The following is a 25194-nucleotide window of genomic DNA, read 5'->3' on the forward strand; positions in this document are numbered from 1 at the left end:
ACTCTGACCGTCATCTCCCATTGGCTGGCTTGGGTGGCTTGCTGCCTACCATTCTGGCTTCATTGATCTCATTCCAAGGCATCCATCCCATTCATCATATAGGAGTTTGGGTGCCTATCACAGACTTTGTTGATTGCAGTGTATCAGTAGAGTGATTTTCTATGTGCCTAAAAGTTAGGCTCTGCAACACTCAGCATCAAGTCGCTTCATCACTGTCATTCTACATTTCCAGCCAGAGGTGCAATCTGGACACAGAAATTGCTACCACCAAAACCCATGTTTGCTCATGCAACTCGGGTAATTGCTTAAGCAAATGTAGTTAGGGGTGCAGTTACCAAATCGCTGTTTGTGAGCTCAGATGCAAACTTTTCTGGGTGTGATTCTTTTCCAGGTGTATTTGTTTTGCCCTTCACAGAAAAGTTGACTCTAAATGTGACTGTCATTCACACCAATTGTAGGAAACTTATTATTGACATTTGATCTCCCCAACAGTTGGTGGCCACTAGATGTGCAATTTATATCAAATGAAATATTGCCATGATATAGGAAAGTTATCAATGAAATAGAGACTGAATGTTTTGAGGATGGAGAAAAGCTATGCTTCCAAATTAGGTCAGCTCATCCACTTCATTAGGGCAAGTTCTTTTCTTTGATAACACAAGACAGAGAACAGAGCAATGTGGGGCACATACCTGGCACTGCAGGAAGCACTGGACAACATGTTGCTCGGTTCATTTTACTGCTGTTGTTAAAGGAAGCAGCATGCTCCCCTGCTTTCCCATGTTGATGGACACAGCATATACAGTAGGCAGGTGGCCCAGCCAGGCATGCCCCCTCATTAGCAGACAGTGCCCCATATGAGATGTGTTATGCCAGCTATAACTCTTTAGAACACTGGGGAGAAATCCTGCACTGCTCCTTGACAGCAGGTGAAGGACCACAGATCTCCTTCCTGTATCTGTGCAGCACAAGGAAGGATTTTGTGTTTGCATCACAGAATATTTTCCCTCTCATTGCCTGTCTAGTTCTTTTCATAATAACTTCATAATTACAGCCTCCATCACTACCTTTGATAGTCCATTTCACAAAGTAACTGCCTTCCACATAAATGCATTTATTTGCACTTTCTGTAATGCTCGCTCTCTTCTTAGCTTCAGTCTCTTCTCTCTCTCCTTTTCGAACCTGTTACCCTCTGGAAATATTTTGTTGTTTTCACTCCTAGAAATTTGAAGTCTGTCCCTCTTTAATCTCATTTTTAATGAACACAAAACTTAATTTTCCCAACCTTTCCACACAGCTGTTACCCCCCCATGAACCTCTATCATCCTATCTGTTGCCTTCTGCATTTTGTTCCAGTTCCTCACTTTCCTTCCCATAATAAGGTGTCCAGGATTGTCCATAATAATAATTCAGGTGTGATTTCATCAGCCCTTTGTATAGTGCCATAATAATCTTCCTCACTGATTGGTGCATTTTAGTATTTTCTAAACCCTGCCTCCCAAAGAGCTAATGGTTTTCAGTTGTTATGTACCAGATCCTTTACTGCTACTACAGATTGTAGATTATTTGTCTTCTATTTTTAATGAATCTATAATACTGAACAGTAGTCTTCAATGAACATCAGCTCGGGTCTCCCACTTTAAACCCAGTCTCTCTTTTTTTCTTTGGTATTGACCCACTCAATCATTTTTTCATCATCTACAAGCAGGCACACTTCTGTATTTGTTTCCTCCTCCTTTTCATTGATGTATAGTTTCAAAAAGATTGGACTTAATGTCCGTTACTGATCTTCCCTTCTTAGCATTTTCCTTCCACCTGATTTGTATCCATGTGCTGGTATATTTCAACTTTGGTTACTAAAGCAATTTTTTTATCCAGTCTAGGATTTCACCATCAATAGCTGCTTTCTAATGTTATAAGCAGTTTCTTTCTTTCTTTTTTATGCACTGCTGTGTTGCAAGCCTTCTTGAAGCCTAGCTATGTGGTCTTTTGTTTCATACTTGTTGATTCTTATTATCACCATCTCAAGGAAATTAATCCTATTTGTTAAGCATGCATTCCCCCTTCAAAGACCAAGCCATGATTGTCTTTGATGACTGTACCTGTCCCAATCTTCTCTTATTTTGTTCCACATCGGTGATTTTTAGAATCTTTCCAAGGCAGACATCAGATATACGAAATGAGAAAGTACAATGTCATCCTCTGATCCTGTTTTCAATGTGGCTGTCCAGACAGCTTCTTTGCGATCACTAGTCTCTTATAATGTGCAGGAGCCAAAACTGTCTCTAAATTGAGGGGCGGGAGAGTGTTGTTAATTTACCTTTTTGCTGAGATTATTATATGTCTTTAAGGGATATTTCAAAGACAAGAATCAGTTTCCTGCCCGCCTATGGATTAGAAAATATTAAGAAGCTAAGAGCACGATCTACCTACAATTTAAAAAAACTGCCTGCCTTAGAGAAGTTTGTTGCACTGATTGAGGCTAACCTCACGTATCCTAGCCATTGCTGTGCATTCACAAATTGGAAAAGACAAATGTGAGTAATTTCATTTTTCTTTGCATTTCTGACTTTTGATGGTGAATCAAATAATTAAACTTAATCCATGGAAAAGAGATTAAAGCTAGGTATGGAGTGTTCCCTCAAAGATTTATAATACATATACATTTATGTATACATACATTTGTATATTCTGAGAGCAAAGTACATATTAGGAGCCAGATAATCTGCTGGTGTAAATGGTCATACCTCCATTAACATTAGTTAGTTGCAGTGCATTCAGTAAGGCCCAATGAGCTTTGCTGGGGTGGGCCCTTCAGGAGCCACAATGAAGCCCTTGCAGGTGAAACAACTTTCTAACCTGTTGTGAGAGGCAGTCAGAGAGACAACAGGGTGAAATTCTGAACCCATTGAAGTCCGTAGGAGTTTTGGCTTTGACTTCAGCAGGATGGTCATAAGGAGTGATGGAAATAATGGACCCAAGGTAGTACACAAATGCACATATTGATCATGCACTAACATAAATGTTGTAGGGATACTGTATTTATCCACAGATTTAAATGCCCCTGATATGTATGCATTGATACACATGTTTAAATCCCTGATCCTTAAATGGGATCTGCTACCTGTACCCTGAGGAATTCCAGTGAAGTCAGGTATGGGGGTGATCTTTTCAGGCTCTTAAATCGGTTTGTCTTGTTGCTTCTGACTTGCCATCAGCAGGATGCATTGAGGCTTCACGGGGTCTCATCAAGTATTTTCATGTCATCAGGTATTCTTAAAGTTCTGCACATTAATTAGTTTAATCAACCCATAAATCCCCTCAGTTTATATAATTGATAAAGCTGTAGGTGGTGTTCAGGATCCATGCAAACACTTGATATTGATGGAAGCTTTTCTTTTGATGGACATCCTTAAAAAGATAGGAATTGCCATGTCAGAACAATCCACGTTCTAGTTGTCCAGAATTCTATGTTTAGACATGGCCTATATGTAGGGCTTGACAGAAAATTAAAGCAAAATAAAAATGACAAAGCCCTTAGACTACTACACTAATTTAAATTTTATACTTTATATTAATACTAATTTTATCAGGCAGTGAAAAACATTTGGCCTTCCTTGTGCTGGTAGATAATAAATATCACCTTCAGACACTAAAGTGCTATCTGTCTTAAGAATGTGAATTTAATGGTTAAGGCTATAATAATAAGGGGAAAATCTGGCAGAAATCATTATTCATTACCCAGAGTGACTCCAGAATACTGGACTCTTTGGTAGGAAAGTTTATCAGATGGTGATATTTTCACCTACATCTCCAGTTACCAGGCTTCTGTGGTTAATAAACAACAATGGGTCTGATCCTGCCACCTTGAAGCTAATGGGAGCTTTGCCATTGATTTCAGTGGAAATAGGAATAGACTCAATTTCTTTACTTGGTGATTAATGAGTTCTAAGTTTTTCTTTCCCGCAAAAGAAGGATTTAGTCAGGTTTCATGATCAGCTACAATATCCAGTTATTTGGTGTTTGTAATACAGCAGCTAGAGATGCCCATGTCTGTGTTGTGTTGTGGTGTTTCCAGCATGAACTGTCCCTCATGACGAAGGAAATACCTTTGGAGCTAAAAATGAGGCAGTGCTACAAAAGCAAAAGAGAGCAGAACTGCATTAAAATTCTTCTCACTGACCTCTCAAAGTTCAGTTAATTTTCCCACTAGAAAAAGTGTTTCCTTGTTAAGATATATTTCCTTGTCTTAAGAAACGCAAATATTTGCTCAACATCATCATAGAACTTGTCTCTCTCACACAGAAGATAATTTGTGGTTTAGTGTGGCTCCAGAGAAAATGGCTATGTCTAGACTACAAAATTATGTCAACCTAACTTAGGCCGGTATACAGCCACAGGCATTTACATGGCACTGTTGTAGCTGGCGTCGCAAAGATATTTACATGCCAGATGTGCTAAAGATTCATATGTCCCGTCATGCTTCAAACACCATTCCAGAGGACATGTATCCATGCTGATGATGGATTCTGCTCAATAATGATTCAAAGCAGTGCAGACCAACGCATCTTCATTTTCATCGTCCGAGTCAGATGCCACTAGCAGAAGTTTGATTTTCTTTTTTGGTGGTTCAGGTTCTATAGTTTCCCCATCGGAGTGTTGGTTTTATAAGACTTCCAAAAGCATGCTCCACACCTCGTCCCTCTCAGATTTTGGAAGGCACTTCGGATTCTTAAACCTTATGTCAAGTGCAGCATCTGTCTGTAGAAATCACATATTGGTACCTCTTGCGTTTTGTCACATCTGCAGTGAAAGTGTTCTTAAAATGATAACGTGCTAGGTCATCATCCAAGACTGCTATAACATGAAATATATGGCAGAATGTGGGTAAAACAGAGCAGGAGACATATAATTCTGCTCCAAGGTGTTCAGTCACAAATTTAATTAACACATTTTTTTAACAAACATCATCAGCATGGAAGCATGTCCTCTGGAATGGTGGCTGAAGCATAGAATCATAGAAGATTAGGGTTGGAAGAGACCTCAGGAGGTCATCTAGTCTAACCCCCTGCTGAACCAACACCAACAAAATCATGAAGGAGCATATGAATGTTTTGCATATTTAGCACGTAAATACCTTACAATGCTGGCTACAAAAGTGCCATGCGAACGCCTGTTCTCACTTTCAGGTGACATTGTAAATAAGAAGTGGGTAGTGTTGTCTCCTGTAAATGTAAACAAACTTGTTTGTATTAGCTATTGGCTGAACAAGAAGTAGGACTGAGTGAACTTGTAGGCTCTAAAGTTTTACATTGTTTTGTTTTTGAGTGCAGTTATGTAACAACAAAAAATCTACATTGTAATTTGCACTTTCACGACAAAGAGATGGCACTACAGTACTTGGATGAGCTTAATTGAAAAATGCTGTTTCTTTGGTTTATCATTTTACAGAGCAAATCAAAAATAATAATATAAAGTAAGCAGTGTACACTTTGTAGTCTGTGTTGTAATTGAAATCAATATATTTGAAAATATAGAAAAACATCCAAAATATTTAATACATTTCAATTGGTATTCTATTGTTTAACAGTGTGATTAATCACACGATTAATCACAATTAATTTTTTAATCATAATTAAATTTTTGACTTAATCACATGAGTTAACTGTTATTAATCAACAGCCCTATAATAAACATACATGCACAAACTTCCAACTTCATTATCTCAAGCATACACACTCATACATCCTATTGGTTCCTTATACTATGGTCATCATAATTACTTCTCTGCAGTCTTCTTTCCCTCTCATCTGTCTATGGTTCTTTTGCTCTGTCATGGCTACTTCTGAACTATTATTGCTGCCACAGCTCTTCCCTTCTTCAGTGATTTCAGCTCATTTCTGATCTTCCTTCTTCCTCTCCTGCTTCTGTGCCTGCTCTTATCTTGACTGACTCAAGCCTCTCAGCTCTCTGCCTTATATACAGATTTTGGTCTATTCTGATTGGTTGTTTCCTCAATCTTTATGATTAGCAAACCCATCCATCAATCATCTTTAAGCCTTCCCTGATTGGTCTGTTCTTATGAACCAATCACAACCGCTGAACTCATCTGTCAATCAAAGCCAGACCTGATTGAAAACCTGCACCATGCTTGACTGACCACTCCCTTCAGGTTTTGGAGTGACCTTTACCTCACCTCAGTCCACAATCTGCCTACCAACATACCAGTCCTTGGCAGAACTGTTTAAAACTACCAGCTCACTGTCCTTGGCTGTGTGCCAACATTGACCGCACCCTTAAAATTACCAGACTTATAAAATATAAACCATCAACTTATTTCTTTAATATATACTTACAGTAACTCCTTGCTTAACGTTGTAGTTATGTTCCTGAAAAATGCTACTTTAAGCGAAACAATGATAAGCGAATCCAATTTCCCTATAAGAATTAATGTAAATGCGGGGGGGGGGGGTTAGGTTCCAGGGAAATTTTTTTAAGCTTGGTTGAGGTGGTGGAGTCAGAGGGTGGGATATTTCCCAGGGAATGCCTTACTGCTAAATGAACTAGCATTCTGCTGAGCCCTCAAGAGTTAACATGTTGTGATTTTAGCATCACACTCTACAAGGCAGCACCAATGAGGGAGGAGAAACAGCATGGCAGAGAGAGACAGAGACACACACTGTGTGTGTGTGTGTGTGAGAGAGAGAGAGAGAGAGAGAGAGAGAGAGAGAGAGAGACACACACACACATTGCCCCTTTAAGTACACTGACCCAACTCTAAGTACATTGCCTTTTTAAGTAGATCAGCAAGTTGAGACAGCAGCTACTGCCAGCAAGCTCCCTCCATACTGAGCCCTGTTGTGTCCCTTCCCCCTCCCCCTCTCCTCTGTGGAGATGAGGTGCAGGAGTGGGGTGCGGGAGGGAGGGGGACACCCTGACATTAGCACCCCTCTTCCCTCCTGCCCTCTGCACAGCAAGGAGGAGGCGCATGGGATCAGTTCTAAGGCAGAGGGCAGGAGCAGCACATGGCAGTATGGGGAGAGTCAGCTGAACTGCCTGGCAATTGATAGCGTGCTTGGTGGTTGCTGCACAGGAAACTTAGGGGAGCTGATAGGGGGACTGCTGCTCCATCCTGGTTCCAATCCCCCACCAGCTAGCTCCAACGGGCTGCTCTTTCTGCAAGCAGTGGACAAAGCAGGCAGCTGCCAAACAGCATTATAAGGGAGCATTGCGCAACTTTAAACAACCATGTTCTTGAACTCATCAGCAATGTAAGAATGAAATGTTAACCCGGACAATGTTAAGTGAGGAGTTACTGTACTTGTTAAAACATGCATCTTACTGTTATGGTCTACTGCTGCCACCCTATTTCTTACCAATTTAATAAATTTTATTTTGATTTTTCCCCTTTTCAGTTAATGACAGCAAAGCAGTATTTTTTTCAGTGCTGTGCTTGGAGACAAAATACAGCAGCTCAAAACCTTTTGTATCACCTCAGGAAGGTGGTGTTATTAAGGCCTTGTCTTCACTACACAGTTTTTGTGGACAAAAGTTAGCTTTCATCAACAAAACAGTAGAGGTGTACAGACTACAATGCTCCTCCCACTGATTTAACTCTCCTGCTACACCAACAAAATAAAACCACCTCAAAGAGAGACATAGAGCTTTTTGTGACAAAGCTTGATCAATGCAGTGTCAGTGTAAACAGTGCACTTGCTTATGTAACTCTAATTAGCCTCCAGGAACAATGCCCATCATGACTACTCTGGTCAGCAGTTTGAAATCGCTGCCCTGAAAGTACGTAGCCATTTGCCCCTCCCCCATTTAAAGGCCTGGGAACTTTAAAAATTCCTCTTCCTGTTTACTCAGCATGTGCAGTTCACACAGCATCTTCCCAGCTAACTGTGCCAGCTTTTCTTCTGTGGATGAGCTCCCACCTGAAGTACATCAGGAGCTGTAGGATCTGCTGGGTCTGTGGGGAGAGGAGGCTTTGCAGTCACAGCTTCACTCGAGCTGTAGGAAATTTCATACCTACAGACTCATTGCTAGTGGGATGCAAGAGAAGGGGCATGAAAGGGACATGCAGCAGTATTGTGCTAAGATCAAGGAGCTGAGGCAGGCATACCAGAAGGCAAAGGAGGCTAACCATTGCTCTGGTGCAGTGCCGAAAACATGGTGCTTCTACAAGGAACTGCATGCCATCTTCGGTGGTGACCCCGTCTTGACCGTCAAGAGCCCTGTGGACACTTCGGGGGGGACTAGAGGTAGCGGCCAATGGAGTCAACCCCAAGGACAAAGAGGTAGATGAGGAAATCGAAATCGAGTTGGAGGAGGATGTGGAACACATGACAGGGTCGTCCAGTGGAATGGTACATCAGGACCTCTTTTTGACTCTGGAGGGGCCTAGCCAGTCCCAGCAGTCCAGCTCTAGCATGCATGAAGCAGGGGATGCGAGCTCTGGTAAGCATGCATTTTGCTTTGATACTGCACTGTGAGAAGAGATTGAGCTCCCATGTACTTCGTTATATGGTAGAGGAGGGATAAGGAACAGAAATTAACAAATGAGCCTATGCAGCTATGCAGTGGGGGCTGGTGGAAAAGTTTGTCTTGGGAATCCTCCATAGTGATCTCTAGGAAACTTTCCTTTAGGTATTCTGCAATCCTCTGCCAAAGGTCCATTGGCAGAGTTGCCTTGTTTATTCCCTGTAGGAAACTTTGCCATGGCAACCAGCAAATATTTCTGCAGGGACCAAAGCAGCACACAGACGAGCAGTATACTGACCTGGTCTGAAGCCGCACACATGCAGGAGATGCACCTTTGCATTCTGGGTTCCCTCAAGAGGGAGATATTGGTTTGATTACCCTAAGTGGCACCTGGAAAGGGGTGCCAACGTTCAGAATACTCTCCCTAGGCGTATGTAGTGTCCCTCTTCACAAACAACCCTTTGTCCCTTCTTGCCCATTCACCCTTCCCAACTCTCCCCCACCATCAAACTCACCATATTTCAGACTCTCACCAAGCTGTGTGCTAGCAAAGGGACAATGAGAAAGAAGTGTATGTAACTTTTGTGATTCACAGCTGTGAGCGAATTCACAATACTGTCTCTGTTCATTGTGTCTTTGGCTTCTGGAGTTGTCTCCTTGAGGACCCAGTCCTCCACACTGGTGGAGTGCCTCCACCAGATAAGGCAGTGAACCAGGAGGAGTAAGGAGATGTTTTGCGAATTGCTGCAGTCAACAAATGCAGCAGATAGTGAAACAAGAACTTGGAGAGACACAATCAATGAAAGACTCAGGCTGGATAACCTGGAAAGGAGGGCCAAACAGAGGTGCTCAAGTCTCTCATTACACTGCAAACTTATCACACCTGTGCACAACTCCCCCTGCACCCAGTGCAGAACTCTGTTCCATGCCCTCCTCAAACTCCCCCACCACATTCCTCACATGGTCCCTGTCCCTTGCAGTACTCTGTGCACTCCACCCCTAGGGACTGGTTTCATAATGAAAGCAGGAGTTACCAGCAGCTGTGAGAACAATAACCGAGAGACTTTGCCTCATTACCATGTCCCCTGTTTGACAAAATGTTTGTGTATTGTCCTGCTATTAAACTTTAGTCTTTGAAATAAAATGAGTCTTTATTTGTGTTATACATGTTAGTTGGTTCTGACATTCAAACATAGTGACTACAGGCAGGAATATTTGCTCAGTACAATTAATGCTCAGGAAGCAAGCACAACAGGAGTCATTCAAGGGAGCAAGCAAACATTGCCTGGCTGAATGCATCACATAAAGACACATTACTGGGAATAATTGTCAAAATGCTCCTTCAAAGCCTTCCTAATTCTAATAGTGTCCCACTGTGCCCCTCTAATTGCCATGGTATCTGGCTGCTCAAAATCAGCAGCCAGCTGATCTATCTCAGCACTTCATTCCTGGGGAAACTTTTCCCTCTTTGCTTCGCAAATGTTATGCAGAACACAGCAGGCTGCTGTGACTATCCGAATATTTTCCTCATTGAGGTCTAACCTGCGAAAAAAGGCAGGGCTAGTGACCTTTAATTTGCCAAAGGCACATTCAATGATCATTCAGCACCGGCTGAGCCTGTTGTTGAAGCACTCCTTGCTGCTATCTAGGTTCCTGATGTAAGGCTTCATGAGCCATGGGAGGAAGGCATATGCAGGGTCTCCAAGGAGCACCATGGGCATTTCCACATCCCCAATTTGAATGTTCTGGTCTGGAAATAAAGTCCCAGCGTGCAGCTTTCTATACAGTCCAGTGTTCCTAAAGATGCACACATGCACGTTCCCTGACCACCCTGCACTGAAGTTAGTGAAACAGCCCCAGTGATCCACCAGTGCCTGCAAGACCCTTCTGGTTGGTGTACTCCATTGCAAGATGGTTTGGGGCCAAAATTGGATATGCGTTCCATCTGTCACCCAGCTGCAGTTTAGGAATCCCATTGCTTCAAAGCCATCATTTATTTCCTGCATGTTACCCAGAGTCACAGTCCTTCATAGCTGGAGGTGATTAATGGCCCTGCACACTTGCATCACCATTTCCCCCACAATGCACTTTCCAACTCCAAACTGATTTGTGGCTGACACCAAAGTTGCCAGCTTCCACACAGCAATCACCACTCATTTTTCCACAGTGAAAGCAGCTCTCATTCTGGTGTCCTTGCATTGTGGTGCTGGGACAAACTCTGCACCCAGTTCCAGGATGGTGCATTTGCACATCCAAAAGTTCTACAGCCACTGCTCATCATCCCATACATGCATCAAGGTGTGATACCACCGAGCCCAATACTGACGTCCACCATGTGCAGGTGCTCTCTGAATGCCAGCAGCAATCTTGAATTATTTCTTTCAATGGCACACAGCAGGGAAGGCACCACTGATTCACTTTTTGATTCAGAACTCATGAAATATTGCAGGACCAGTCACATTGTGTTCATCACACTCATCACAAGAGTGGTCAGCAATTCAGAATCCTCATTTTCAGTCAGAGATGGCGGGTGCACAGTTTACATGGGCTGTTAAAAACAGTGTGAAACAAAGTTGTAAACCCATGGAATGATGGAACAGAAAGAACTGCACCATGGGACGGTGAGGATGTCCCGATAATGCACCACGATCCATTCCCACAGCTCCCAGCAGCAGAGGGTGGTGAATTGCAAATAGCTTATAATAATAGCTTTAATAGCTTATCTAAAGTGACCAGCAGGACAGTGGGGTGGGAATAGATATTGTTTCATATTCTCTGTGTATATATAAAGCCTGCTGCAGTTTCCACGATATGCATCTGAGGAAGTGAGCTGTAGCTCACGAAAGCTTATGCTCTAATAAATTGGTTAGTCTCTAAGGTGCCACAAGTACTCCTTTTCTTTTTGCGAATACAGACTAACACGGCTGTTACTCTGAAAAATGTAACTTATGTTGATTTAACTCCGTAGTGTAGACACAGCATAAATCAGCACAAAGAGGCACTTACATCGGCAGAAGCCAAATTTAAATAAAGAGACTTCCACAGGTAGGTCGATGCAAGGCAGCTTACAGCAACCTAACCCTGCAGTGTAGACCAGGCCTATATCTAAGGTATGTGGCTAGTGGCATTTGCTTCTTTCTAGCCTCTATTCCCTCTTTCAAAAGCAAGACTCTTATCATTTAAAAAAAATGGAGCACATTAATTTTCAAAACTTTATCCAGATTGTTTATTTTTAATTAAGCTACTGAGAAGTCAAGAAAAGCTTATCTGTAGCAAGTCATTCAAGCAGAGGCATCATGGAGAAGGGATTCTATTGAAGTCCCATCCTTATATTGAAATAACTGGGTGACTTAAGAACTAGCCTGGGCTATAGAGATTTAAAACAGAAAAGTTTTAATTCAGGAGAATAGTGATATACTTTGAATCTGAACCTCAAAGTAATTTGCATGCAAATTAGCTTAGATATTGGGTATAGGATGGGGTGGGCAAACTACGGCCTGGGAACCACATCCGGCCCTGCAGACATATTAATCCAACCCTCAAGCTCTCACTGGGAATTGGGATCTGGGGCTTGCCCCGCTCTGGTGCTCCAGCTGGTGAGCAGGGTCAGGGGCTTGCCCTGCTCCACACAGCTCCTGGAAGCAGCGGCATGTCCCCCCTCCAGCTCCTACACATAGGGACAGCCAGGGGGCTCTGCACACTGCCCCCCCCAAGCACTGCCCCCCAAGCTCCCATTGGCTGGGAACAGCAGCCAATGGAAGCTGCAGGGGCTGCACCTGTGAATGGGGCAGCACGCAGAGCTTTCTGCTGTGCCTTTGCGTAGGAGCTAGAGGAGGGACATGCTGCTGCTTCTGGGAGCTGCTTGATGTAAGTGCCACCCAGAGCCTGAACCCCGGACCCCTCCCACGCCCCAACCCCAAAGCCCTCGCCCCACCCCAGAGCCCGCACCCCTACTCAGAGCCCTCACCCTCTCCCGCACCCCAACCCCCAATTTTGTGATCATTTGTGGCCCGCCGTACAATTTCCATACCCAGATTTGGCCCTTGGGCCAAAAAGTTTGCCCACCCCGGTATAGGATGTAGCAAATACACCTGCTTCCATGTCAAAGCATTTCTGTGTCTGACACAAGCTCTGTGTGTACTCAGGACTGTTCAGTTGTTTTGAAGAGTCCTTAATGACATGTTCAACCCCACTGTGATGATTGTCTGATCAAGGACTACTCTTGATAAGTGGAAGGGAGATTATTCATCATCATGATGAGAGTACTGGTGTCACTTGACTTCATCATACATTATCCAAAGACTATTATTTCTCTTTCAAGATTAGAGCTAGGATGTGATTTGTCAGGGAGAATAAACATTATCTACCTGATAACCTGGATTATCCATTTTTAAGGATGTTTGAGCCTTATGGTTATCATACGAAAACCCTCAAAGGATGTTCAGGGTCAGATCCTCAGCCGCATCTGGCTGCTCCACTGATTCAAAACTACCCTAACAGCACTTAAGCAACACTCTGAGGAATCTGCTCTACTGGAGAATCTTTAGGTGGTGAAAGCTGCCACAGTGGCTCCTACACTATCCTCTCTCCCAGCAAAGCACCCCCACATCTCAGTGATCCCTGATTCCATGGGGCCATGGGCAACTAATGTAAGTTACAGGAGCCCTGTGGCTTTTCTAACTTGTGTAGGGGATCAAAAATGGACCAGGCTTAGTATCCAGGACTTGTAAAGATGAATTAAAGATAAGTCACCTTTGTCCTTCCCACCCAAGCTCCCTGGTCTTGCACAACACATGGCTCAGTTGGCCCATAAGCTCAGGCCCTAAGATCTAATTTTTTGAGAGCTTATGGCTAAAAATTATGGTCTATAGAATCATCGTACTAAAAAGTCTGCTGTTGATCTAATAAAAGATACACTACATTTTAAACTAACTTGTATAAAGGTTTGCTTTGCAGGTTGTGTTGGAGGCCCTCCTTCATCTGTGATTCAAAAAAAAAAATTTCCTCCTATCTATGTGTCCCTGAAGCTGACAATTCTCAACAGGAACTTCAGCCATCGTTCTGATTCTTTTGACGTAAAGATTAGCTTCTTTCTCAAAGAATCATGATGATATGACTTTCTTCTTACATTTGAAATTGTTTTTTAGAGGACGTCTACACTACAAAATTGTGTTGACCTAACTTACAGCCATTACAGTTATTAAAAAACTTGTGTGTGTGCACGCTTTGTGACAGTGGTTTGTATCCCCAGCAGGAGCACTTGTATTGATTGTATTGTCAGTGTGGGGCACTGTGGGATGGCTCCTGAAGACCAATAACAGTCAACGTAAGAAACACAGTATCTACACTCAGACTGTGTAGCCCTAATTGACTATAAATCTACACCACTGAGGAAGGTGGTGTTACTAAATGGACATAGAGAGGCACTTACATTGGCAGGAGCCAAATTTAAGTGAAGACATTTGCGTAGCTAGGTCAATTGCAAGGCAACTTATGTTGACCTAACCCTGTAGTTTAGACCAGGCCTCACGCTGTCACTTTTCAGTAAGCTGAATTACTTAGAGTTAGTGTCTTGTATGGAATCTAGATTTGGCCCATTTATTCTACTGAGTCTATTTCTGAGCTCAAGGCCCAGCTATCCTCTTTGTTTGCCTTGCAATATCGTTGGCTTTCTTTTCTTCATTTGTGCTCTGTGGTTTTGAACAGTTCATATTCTGTGTATTATAGTGTTGCTAAACACAGATATATTTTCTCTGCTTCTAGGGGGAGTATTTACTAAGTTGTTTCTTCCCATTTATTTGGGCAGTTTCATTTGGTGGATTGAGTACAAGGCTGGAAAAAGGAATTTCTGAGTTCTAATCCTAGTTCTGATGCTAGCTTTTGTACCTTGAGCAAGTTACTTAATCTGACTGTGCCTCAATTCAAATTCCTTTAAGGAAATCAGTGCCTTCTAAGAGAAACTTACTCTTGCTCTTCATTGTACAAGAACAGGTAGCTATGAATGGTACTGTGCAAAGGAAAATTACTGATTTGTAATTATAGTTAAGTTTTCAAGACATTGTTGACTTTATAAACTATTTCCACTATGGACATGCCCCTGAATACTTTAGGAAGAGCAACTTCAGAGAACAATTCAAATCCCTTTCCTTTAAAAAAAGCAGAGTTTTAATTACCATGAAAGATAACTAAAATGATCAGTTACTCTATGGCACTGGGGTGATGAAAAATTACAGAAAATAATTCCAGACACTGGGTAATTTTTTTTTCAAAAATGCCAAAGTGACTTAAGTTCCTAAGTCCCACTGGGACCCTTAGGCCCTCCCTAAGTCACTTTTGAAAATTATACTTAATTGCCACGGTCAATAGGTACTTTGAACTTTTTACTCTCAGTCTTTACCATGAAATACTGTAATTGTCTGTGATTTCAATCTTACAGAGTGACTGGCAGTTTTATTTGATCTTTTTTCATGCTAAATAAGTTTTTGCTTTTGGGGGAAAAATTAAATTGGGATATGCAGAGCTAACATGTACCCCCTCTTTCACACTGAAAACTAGAATGGATCCCTTGCAATATATAATAATAACAAAAAAAGGATTTTTCAGGACAGAATGTTTAAATCTGGATTCAAATACTTGGTTGATGAAACCCTCCTCAAAGGCCAGCATGAAATCATATAATTTGAATGTTGTTTGCACAGCGTTCTTCAAATTTTGCCCATCCTGTTGTGAAAGGAACCATAAGATAAAATTGTGTATTTGTGTGTTGAGACAGACTGAGAGGAAAACAAATAACTGAGCCCTCACTCTTAAATTTTTCCATACTGTTTCTTAAGCATATTCAACAGAGTATTAATGTTGAATTAATCTGGAGTGGATTCAGAATATATTTTGAGACAAAGAAAGCAGATTGATGAATTGTATAAATAAAGGAAGACTTGCTTTAGAAGAGTAGAACAGTAACATGTACTTTTTTGGGGATATCTAGGACCCTGATTCAGCAATATGTTTAACCACATAAGTACTCTTACTGGGTGCTAGAACAAGTTTTGTATTCAGCTGTATTAAGAAAATACAAGCAAAATGATTTACTAGCAGACATGCAAATCTGCTATCTATAAGCAGAGGAAGTAATTTACCTGTAATTAATTGTGCTGGTCAAGTCTGCATAAATTGAGGAAAAGATGGTAGTGAATGTAAGGTGCTTAGCTGGAGCATCTTGTCTCATTTGTCTACTTTTGGCACCCTCTTTTGGACCATTATACACCCTCCCTACCCCTTGGCTTCCTTGGTTTGTTTCTTGAGATGCACACCAAATTCTGGGAAGAGAATATATATTTCAGTCCCTTTGCATAAAAAGAGATTATTGGAAAATTTCAATGAAAAACTAAAACAAACATTCTCTTTTTTTTTTTGCATTATCCCTCTCTCCCCCATTTTTCAACCAGCTCTATGTTTTGCAATGATATTTTGTCATTGTTTATGTGGTTTCACCCCAGGCTATACTTTAGCACCTATAGGCCCTGCCTCTGCAAACCCTTTTCTTTACACATGCTTAACTTTATGCATGACAGTAATCCCACTAAAACTAATGGGATTAATCATCTCTGTAAAGTTAAGCATGTGCATAAGATTTGCAGGACTGGGGCCTCAAATCTTGACTTGGGGTAAATAATCAGTTAAGAGGGGCAGAACTGTTAATGGGAACTGCATGATATCTCTTATTTCTTCTATTTCTTCTGCTGTATTTTTTAGGCACTAACTAAATTCTGTTCTTCCATTCCAGTTCTGCATTGCATCCAATATGTAATAAATCTGATGTCATGCAAGATGCTGATGAGCAGCCTGTGGACAGGATGCACAGAAGATCTGCAGCTGAGGACTACATTTCCAATGACTACATAGCTTTTGACTCACTAGAAAATGAATTTGACTTTGACTACGGCTTATGTAATGAAGTAGTCCATGTGGCTTGCTCTCCTAAGCCTGATGCCTTCAATCCTTGTGAAGATATCATGGGATACAATATTCTCAGAGTCCTGATATGGTTTATCAACATTCTAGCTATCACCGGGAACATCGTTGTGCTGATTATTTTAATAAGCAGTCAGTATAAACTCACTGTCCCTCGGTTTCTAATGTGCAATCTTGCATTTGCAGACCTATGTATAGGCATCTATCTGTTGTTGATTGCATCTGTTGATATACAGACCAAAAGCCAATATTACAACTATGCCATAGACTGGCAGACTGGTGCGGGATGCAGTGCTGCAGGGTTTTTCACTGTGTTTGCAAGCGAACTTTCAGTTTACACACTGACTGTGATCACTCTGGAAAGATGGCATACAATCACCTATGCCATGCAACTGGACCGCAAGGTTCGATTTAGGCATGCCATGGTTATTATGATTTTTGGTTGGATGTTTGCCTTCACTGTGGCCCTTCTTCCCATATTTGGAGTCAGCAGCTACATGAAAGTCAGCATTTGCTTGCCCATGGATATAGAAACACCCCTTTCCCAGGCTTATATCATATTCCTTTTAGTACTGAATGTTCTTGCATTTATGATCATCTGTGCCTGTTACATCTGCATCTACTTCACAGTGAGAAACCCTAATGTAATCTCTTCAAACAGTGACACCAAAATTGCCAAGCGCATGGCGATACTGATCTTCACCGATTTTCTGTGCATGGCACCAATATCTTTTTTTGCAATATCGGCATCACTCAAGCTTCCTCTCATCACTGTGTCCAAATCCAAGATCCTCCTAGTTTTGTTCTATCCTATCAATTCATGTGCCAATCCTTTCTTGTATGCGATTTTCACAAAGACCTTCCGCAGGGATTTCTTCATTTTACTGAGCAAGTTTGGTTGCTGCGAAATGCAAGCCCAAATTTACAGAACAGAGACTTCCTCATCTGTCCATAATTCGCATATGAGAAATGGCCATTGTACTCCAGCTTCTAAAACCAGTGATGGAACTATTTATTCATTAGTTCCTCTGAATCACTTGAACTGAAATATTCGTGTGGATTTACGCATATGGCAGCATGATTGTTTTTAACTGTGAATTTGTAAAATGATTTTAACATAACATGTAAAGTTATATTTTAAATGGAAAAACATTTTGATTTTCTGCTGTATATTTTATTTTTATGAACAGCCAGCAAAAGTGACATATCATCTTCAGTTCTTGAAGGAAACCAACAAAACTTCAGTTAACACTGTCTTTGAAGAATTTCTCAAGAATTACATAAACTCTGGAGAATGTCTTTTCTCCCCACACTTTTCTAAAGTTGTGCTAGGCTATGTAATGCATTGTGTTTGAGAAGTCAGTGTTGACAATCAATGGCTGAAAGAAAAAAATACAGAATTAAAATGTTTTTCTGAGAAACATACTAGAGGTCTTGTTAAGGGTACAATAACTTGACATACTATACATTCAGCTGACAAGAGCTAAAGTGCAAGATTATTTCACTTACCCCCGCACAATGATATCAGAAGAGGAGATTTTGGTCCACATTGTTTTTGTTTCCATCATCAAAGCAGTAGGCTAAAAGGCACCTTCAAGTCAGTACTGGTCCATTTCTGATCCAAATCCATGTGGTGGGAAGTGTCCCAGTGTGCACATAAAAGTCCACTAGCAAATGATTGATGCACTTTTCCTTAAAATGAGCTGAATGTAGTTGCAGAAGTCGCTCTCATTTCAAAAAAACATTGGTTGAATCTGGTGATTAAGAGTATTTGTGACTTTGTACCACCAGATTCTGACACGTGAATGGACAAACACCTTGACCCTGCAAATCCCTGTGGGCACCTGTAGCAAGCTGCATTGAACTTGAGGGAAGAGCACAGGCTGCAGGAGGACAGAGTTTGGAGGAGGCAACAGCCAATCTGTATGCACATGATTTGAATGCAAGCTGCAGTTGCAGCATCATTGTATGTACTTCTCTTAATAAAGAGCAAAATTTGTTTTTGAAACATCGAGTCCTCTCATGTTATTATTCAGCACTTGGTACATGAAACAGTGCTCAAGAGTGAATGCAAGATGGTTGTTCTCCAGAACAAGTTCAAGGAGAAGCTAAGGGTACAAGCTCGGTTAAGCACTAGAACTTACATTTTCAAAAGCAATTAGTGATTTTAGGTGCCTTAATTTTTGACTGCCGAACTTAAGAAACCTTAAAAAGACATGATTTTCAGAAAGTGCTGGATATCTGCCATCTGAAAATCAGGCCCTTCAAGGTGTCTTGAGACACCCAGAATCATGGATCCCTTTTGAAAATTCTCAGTAGTAAGTATATTATCTTCCACACTGAGCTGTAGTTAGTCTCAAGTCCACTTTGCACTTGGTTCCTTACTCACAAGTGTGAAATGTTAATAAGGGAGACTGGACATGTTGGGAGACCTACACTTAGGTGCAATCCTCATCTTGTTAATGAGGTGGTTAATTCTACATTTCTTCTTAAATTTTTCCCCTGCTACTTGGCAGGATTAATTTAGCAACCACACATCAGTGTTCTTATTTACGTAAGAGCAAGTTCCGCTCATGCACCAAGTCCTGCTTTATAACTGCAAAACTTTGTATCTGTGTAGTGCAGGTTCAACACCTTAGTCTTTCTGAGATTATAATTTGCCCAGAGTTCATAGAATTTAAGGCCAGAAGGGACCACCCCAGATTATCTAATCAATACCCACACACTAAATCTCACAACCAAAATTAGACCAAAGTATTACAGCCCACAAGACACCAGGCTATTATTTGCCACAGAGAGAGAGAATCTGAGTGACCAAGGTGCATCTATGCCCAAGGCCCCTGCAATGGCAGCAATATGATTAAGTGAGCTATACCCAGATAATCCTGGCAAGTGACTTGCACTCTATGCAGCTGAGGAAGATGAAAATCACTACCAGTCTGTCCTGGGGGAAAAATCCTTCTTGACCCCACATATGGCGATCACTGAGCATGTGAGCAAAAACCAGCCAGCCAAAGACCTATGAGAGAGGGAAAGCTCAGTGCCACCTCAGAGCCCTGGCCCACATTATCCAGTGTTCCATCTCCAGCCATGGAAAGGTGTTTCTCTGCTTTATTATTCTGTTTAGTAGCAGAGACAAAGATTTTAATTTTTTTTAGAAAACCTATGAATTTGATCTGCATAAAACATTTTATTTTTGTTGGGTATTTTTCCCCTTTCGGAAAGCAGAAAGCTGCTGTCCTTATCCAGCCTTCTAATTTGCCTAGTAGGATTATTAAGCAAGAAAGAGAAGCCTCCCATAAAGTAATATATGTTTTGACTGTTCAAAAAACCATAGTGGATAGTGTTCATCTAATTTCAGGGTATTTCCTTTCTAATGGTATTTCAGAAAAATCTACCAAGGAGCTTAAACTGCCAGAATTTAATACATGAGATAAAATATGTTTTTTTACCCAGAGGGGTGTTACACTATCATTTAAGGTTATTGCACCAGAAGTATGTATTCAAACTATATGGTTTTTTTTCCAAATGAACATCTTTTACAGTATTTTGTGTAATGGCCACAGATAAAATTGACATCATTTGGTGCAAAAAAGGTACTTAGATTTCACTCAGTTTCAGCTACATTATTTCCAAGGCTGATTAAACTGTTGTCCTAAAAAACAGAAGCTGAATTCAGTCATCTCCCAAAGAGTGTGATGGCAAGGAAGGTAATGGAAGGTTCCATTAAAAGGAACTACAACAGATAGTGCTGGATAGAAAATTTAGAAAGGGGGGGGGAAAAGCTGTTATTACAAAGTTTAATATTGGGAATTGGAGCCTTAAATCAACAGGTAAAGAACTTGACAGTCCAGGTCCACAAATTAGAAAGGAAAGAAATGGCTGGAGGAGCAAAAAGAGATATACAAAATACATGTGGTATAACCTAATGAGACATTTTTGGAAAAGAATGAAAGCTGTGAGGGATCCTAGAGGGTTTCCCACAGGTCATAGCATAACTAGGGGATGTAATTGTGCAGCAGGACCCATGCAGGTTCCTACAAGGGTTACTACTGAGACCCATTCCCTTTGCATCTAGGAGCTGGAATCCCTTGTAAAGGTCTTCGGACACCCTCTTAGGGATAGATGGAATAAGTTTACTCAGTGCATGTTGAAGGGAGTGTGCCACTGTGCCTCCAGGATTACAACTGAGAATACCAAGTTCAGGACAAGCTGCTGAGAAAAAGGGCAGACATACCCCAAAACTAGTGGTTATTCTTCCATGAGATATATCAAACCAGCAACAAAAGTAAACTTCTGGCTCACCACACTGGCTAACAAGAAGTCAGAAATGCATCCTCCTTAGGTATGCCAGTCCTGGGTTCAACACCCAGACACTAGACTTAATGATGAGTGGTTATTTAAAACCAATTTAATCAAACAAAAGGGTTCTTCTGATCCCAAAGGACCAACCACATACCCAGGTCAATATATAACTCAGATCTTACCCAATAATCATGCTGTTGCCAATCCTTTAATATCTAATATCTAAAGGTTTATTTATAAAAAGGAAAAAAGGTAAGAGTTAAAATTGGTTAAAGGAATCAAATACATACAATAATTGCAAAGTTCTTGGATCAGGCTTGTGGGAGCGATGGAATAAACTGCTAACTTGTTAAGTCTCTGGTTGCTTCCAATCATTGGCAGGTCCTCAGTCCTGTAATTAGAATGCTTCTATTAGTATAAGTCCATAGTCCAGAGATTTAAGCAGGAAAGAGACAAAATGGAGATGTTTCCAGGGCCTTTTGTAGCTTCAGCCAAGTGAAGAGAAACACATTGTTCTCACTGTGGAGAATTACAAGGAACAAGATGGTGTTTGGAGTTATATGGGCAAGTCACATGTCCGTGCATGCTTAACATAATATAAGAATGGCCCTACTGGGTCAGACAAAAGGTCCATCTAGCCCAGTATCCTGTCTTCTGACAGTGGACAGTGCCAGGTGCCCCAGAGGGAATGAACAGAACAGGTAATCATGAAGTGATCCATCCCCTGTTGCTCATTCCCAGCTTCTGGCAAACAGAGGCTAGGGACACCATTCCTGCCCATCCTGGCTAACAGCCATTGATCGACCTATCCTCCATGAATTTATCTAGTTCTTTTTTTAACTCTGTTGTGGTCTTGGCCTTCACAACGTCCTCTGGGAAATAGTTCCACAGGTTGACAGCATCGTGTGAAGAAATTTAATTAATTTCATTTGGCGACCCCTAGTTCTTGTGTTATGAGAAGTAGTAAACAACACTTCCTTATCTACTTTCTCTACACCAGTCATAATGTATAGACCTCAATCATATATCCTCATAGCCATTTCTTTTCCAAGCTGAAAAGTCCCAGTCTTATTAATCTCTCCTCATATGGAAGCCATTCCATACCCCTAATCATTTTTGTTGCCTTTCTCTGTATCTTTTCCAATTCCAATATATCTTTTTGAGATGGGGCGACCACACCTGCACACAGTATTCAAGATGTGGGCATATCATGGATTTATATAGAAGCAACATATTTTCTGTCCTATTATCTATCCCTTTCTTAATTATTCCCAGCATTCTGTTCGCTTTTTTGACTGCCACTGCACATTGAATGGATGTTTTCAGAGAACTATCCACAATGACTCCAAGATCTTTCTTGAGTGGTAACAGCTAATTTAGACCCCATCATTTTATATATATTGTTGGGATTATGCTTTCTAATGTGCATTACTTTGCATTTATCAATATTAAATTTCATCTGCCATTTTGTTGCCCACTCACCCAGTTTTGAGAGATCTTTTTGTAGCTCTTTGCAGTCTGCCTCGGTCTTAACTATCTTTAATAATTTTGTATCATCTGCAAATTTTGTCACCTCACTGTTTACCCCTTTTTCCATATCATTTATGAATATGTTGAATAAACTGGTCCCAGAACAGACCCCTGGGGGACACCACTATTTACCTCTCTCCATTCTGAAAACTGACCATTTATACCTACTCTTTTTTTCCTATCTTTTAACCAGTTACCAATCCATGAGAGCACCTTCTCTCTTATCCCGTGACAACTTACTTTGCGTAAGAGCCTTTGGCGAGGGACCTTGTCAAAGGCTTTCTGAAAAATCTAAGTACACTATATCCAATGGATCCCCTTGGTCCACAAGCTTGTTGACCCCCTTAAAGAATTCTAGTAGATTGGTGAGGCATGATTTCCCTTTACTAAAACCATGTTGACTCGTCCTCAACAAATTATGTTCATTTATATGTCTGACAATATTGTTCTTTATTATAGTTTCAACCCGTTTGCCTGGTACTGAAGTCAGGCTTACAAGCGTGTAATTGCCGGGATCACCTCTGGAGCCCTTTTTAAAAATTGGTGTCACATTAGCTATCCTCCAGTCATCTGGTACAGTAGTTCTGCAATTTCACATTTGAGTTCCTTAAGAACTATTGAGTGAATACCATCTGGTCCTGGTGACTTATTACTGTTTAATTCATCAATTTGTTCCAACACCTCCTCTAATGACACCTCAATCTGGGACAGTTCCTCAGATCTGTCACCTAAAAATAATGGCTCAGATTTGGGAATCTCCCTCACATCCTCATGCAAAGAATTCATTTAGTTTCTCCGCAATGGCCTTATCATCCTTGATTGCTCCTTTAGCACCTCAATCATCCAGTGGCCTGACTAGTTGTTTAGTAGGCTTCCTGCTTCTGATGTACTTTAAAAAAATTGCTATTACTTTTTGAATCTTTGGCTAACTGTTCCTCAAATTCTTTTTTGGCCTTCCTAACTGTATTTTTACACTTCATTTGCCAGTGTTTATGCTCCTTTCTATTTTCCTCTCTAGGATTTAACCTCCACTTTTTAAAGGATGCCTTTTTGCCTCTCACTGCTTCTTTTATTTGTTGTTTAGCCACAGTGTCTCTTTTTTTGGTTCTCTTACTATGTTTTTTAATTTGAGGTATATATTTAAGTTGAGACTCTATTATGATGTCTTTAAAAAGTTTCCACACAGCTTGCAGAGTTTTCACTTTTGGCACTGTACCCTTTAATTTCTGTTTAACTCACTTCCTCAATTTTGTGTAGTTCCCTTTCTGAAATTAAATGCTACAGTGTTGGGCTGCTGTGGTGTTTTTCCTGCCACAGGGATATTAAATTTAATTATATTATAGTCACTATTACCAAGTGGTCCAGCTATATTCACCTCTTGGACCAGATCCTGTGCTCCACTTAGGACTAAATCAAGAATTGCCTCTCCTCTGGTGGGTTCCAGGACAAGGTGCTCAAAGAAGTAGTCATTAAAGGTGTCAAGAAACTTTATCTCTGCATCCTGTCCTGAGGTGACATGTACCCAGTCAATATGGGGATAATTGAAATCCCGCATTATTATTATTGAGTTTTTTATTTTAATGGCCTCTCTAATCTCCCTGAGCATTTCACAGTCACTATCATCCTGGTCAGGTGGTCGGTAATATATCCCTAATAATAATATATAGGGTAATATATCCCTAATAATATTCTTATTATTAGAGCATGGAATTTCTATCCATAGAGATTCTATGGTACAGTTTGATTCATTTACAATTTTTATTTCATTTGATTCTATGCTTTCTTTCAACTATAATGCCACTCCCGCACCAGCATGACTTGTTCTGTCCTTCTGATATATTTTGTATCCTTGTATTACTGTATCCCATTGCTTATCCTCATTACACCAAGTTTCTGTGATGCCTATTATATCAATATCCTCATTTAATACAAGGCACTCTAGTTCACCCATTTTATTATTTAGACTTCTAGTATTGGTATATAAGCACTTTAAAATCTTGTCTGCTTTTAGCTGTCTGCCATTACACAATGTAATTGAATGGGACTCTTTTTTATTTGACTGTTTCTGATCAGACCCTGCCTATATTTTATCATTTTCCATCCTCTTGTCCTCACTAGGACATAGAGATTCTCTATTAATAGATCCTCCCCGCAGGGATGTCCGAACCATATGCTCCTCCGCACCTGTCAGCTTTCCCCCAGTCCTTAGTTTAAAAACTGCTCTACGACCTTTTTAAAGTTAAGTGACAGCAATCTGTTTCCATTTTGTTTTAGGTGAAGCCCATCCTTCCTGTATAGGCTCCCTGTTTCCCAAAAGTTTCCTCAGTTCTTAATAAATGTAAACCCTTCCTTCCTACACTATCGTCTCATCCACACACTGAGACTCTGCAGTTCTGCCTGTCTAACTGGCTCTATGCATGGAACTGGGAGCATCTCAGAGAATGCTATGCTTAGTCATAGTAGAGGCTATCACAGAAAAGTCCATTAAGGATAGATAGGCATCTTCCATGGTCCATTGTAAGTTAAATGTTTCTTGATGAGCCATTTAACTTAAATAGTCCCTTCAAGATGTGCAGGATAAGTACCTTACCACATGAGCAAACATTTCAAATACAGGTACATAGTTCAGATACAAAAATGATACATGCATACAAATAGCATAATCAACATATTTAGGAAATCATAACATTTTCATAGACACCTCACTTGACATACTTTGTACAATATTTTCTGCAATTATAGTGGTAGACCAGTCCACACAAGAGATCCACTTCCTGGACACTACAGTGCAAATAAGTGATGGTCACATAAACACCACCCTATACCGGAAACCTACTGACTGCTATACTTACCTACATACCTCCAGCTTCCACCCAGGGCACATCACATGATCCATTGTCTACA

The 25194-nt window shown here is 40.9% G+C and overlaps 1 protein-coding gene across 1 annotated transcript in view; it reads left to right on the top strand.

The window, feature by feature from the left end:
- LOC140908333 (follicle-stimulating hormone receptor) overlaps positions 1 to 17501 on the top strand; it is a 160364-nt gene extending 142863 nt beyond the window's left edge. Inside the window, exons 9-10 of the mRNA XM_073335303.1 lie at positions 2352 to 2537; positions 16268 to 17501. Coding sequence (XP_073191404.1) covers positions 2352 to 2537; positions 16268 to 17501 — 1420 coding nt within the window. The remainder of the gene's footprint in view (positions 1 to 2351; positions 2538 to 16267) is intronic.
- Positions 17502 to 25194: the final 7693 nt, after the last annotated feature.

The sequence above is a fragment of the Lepidochelys kempii genome, chromosome 3 (assembly GCF_965140265.1).
Source record: "Lepidochelys kempii isolate rLepKem1 chromosome 3, rLepKem1.hap2, whole genome shotgun sequence".
Lineage (NCBI taxonomy): Eukaryota > Metazoa > Chordata > Testudines > Cheloniidae > Lepidochelys > Lepidochelys kempii.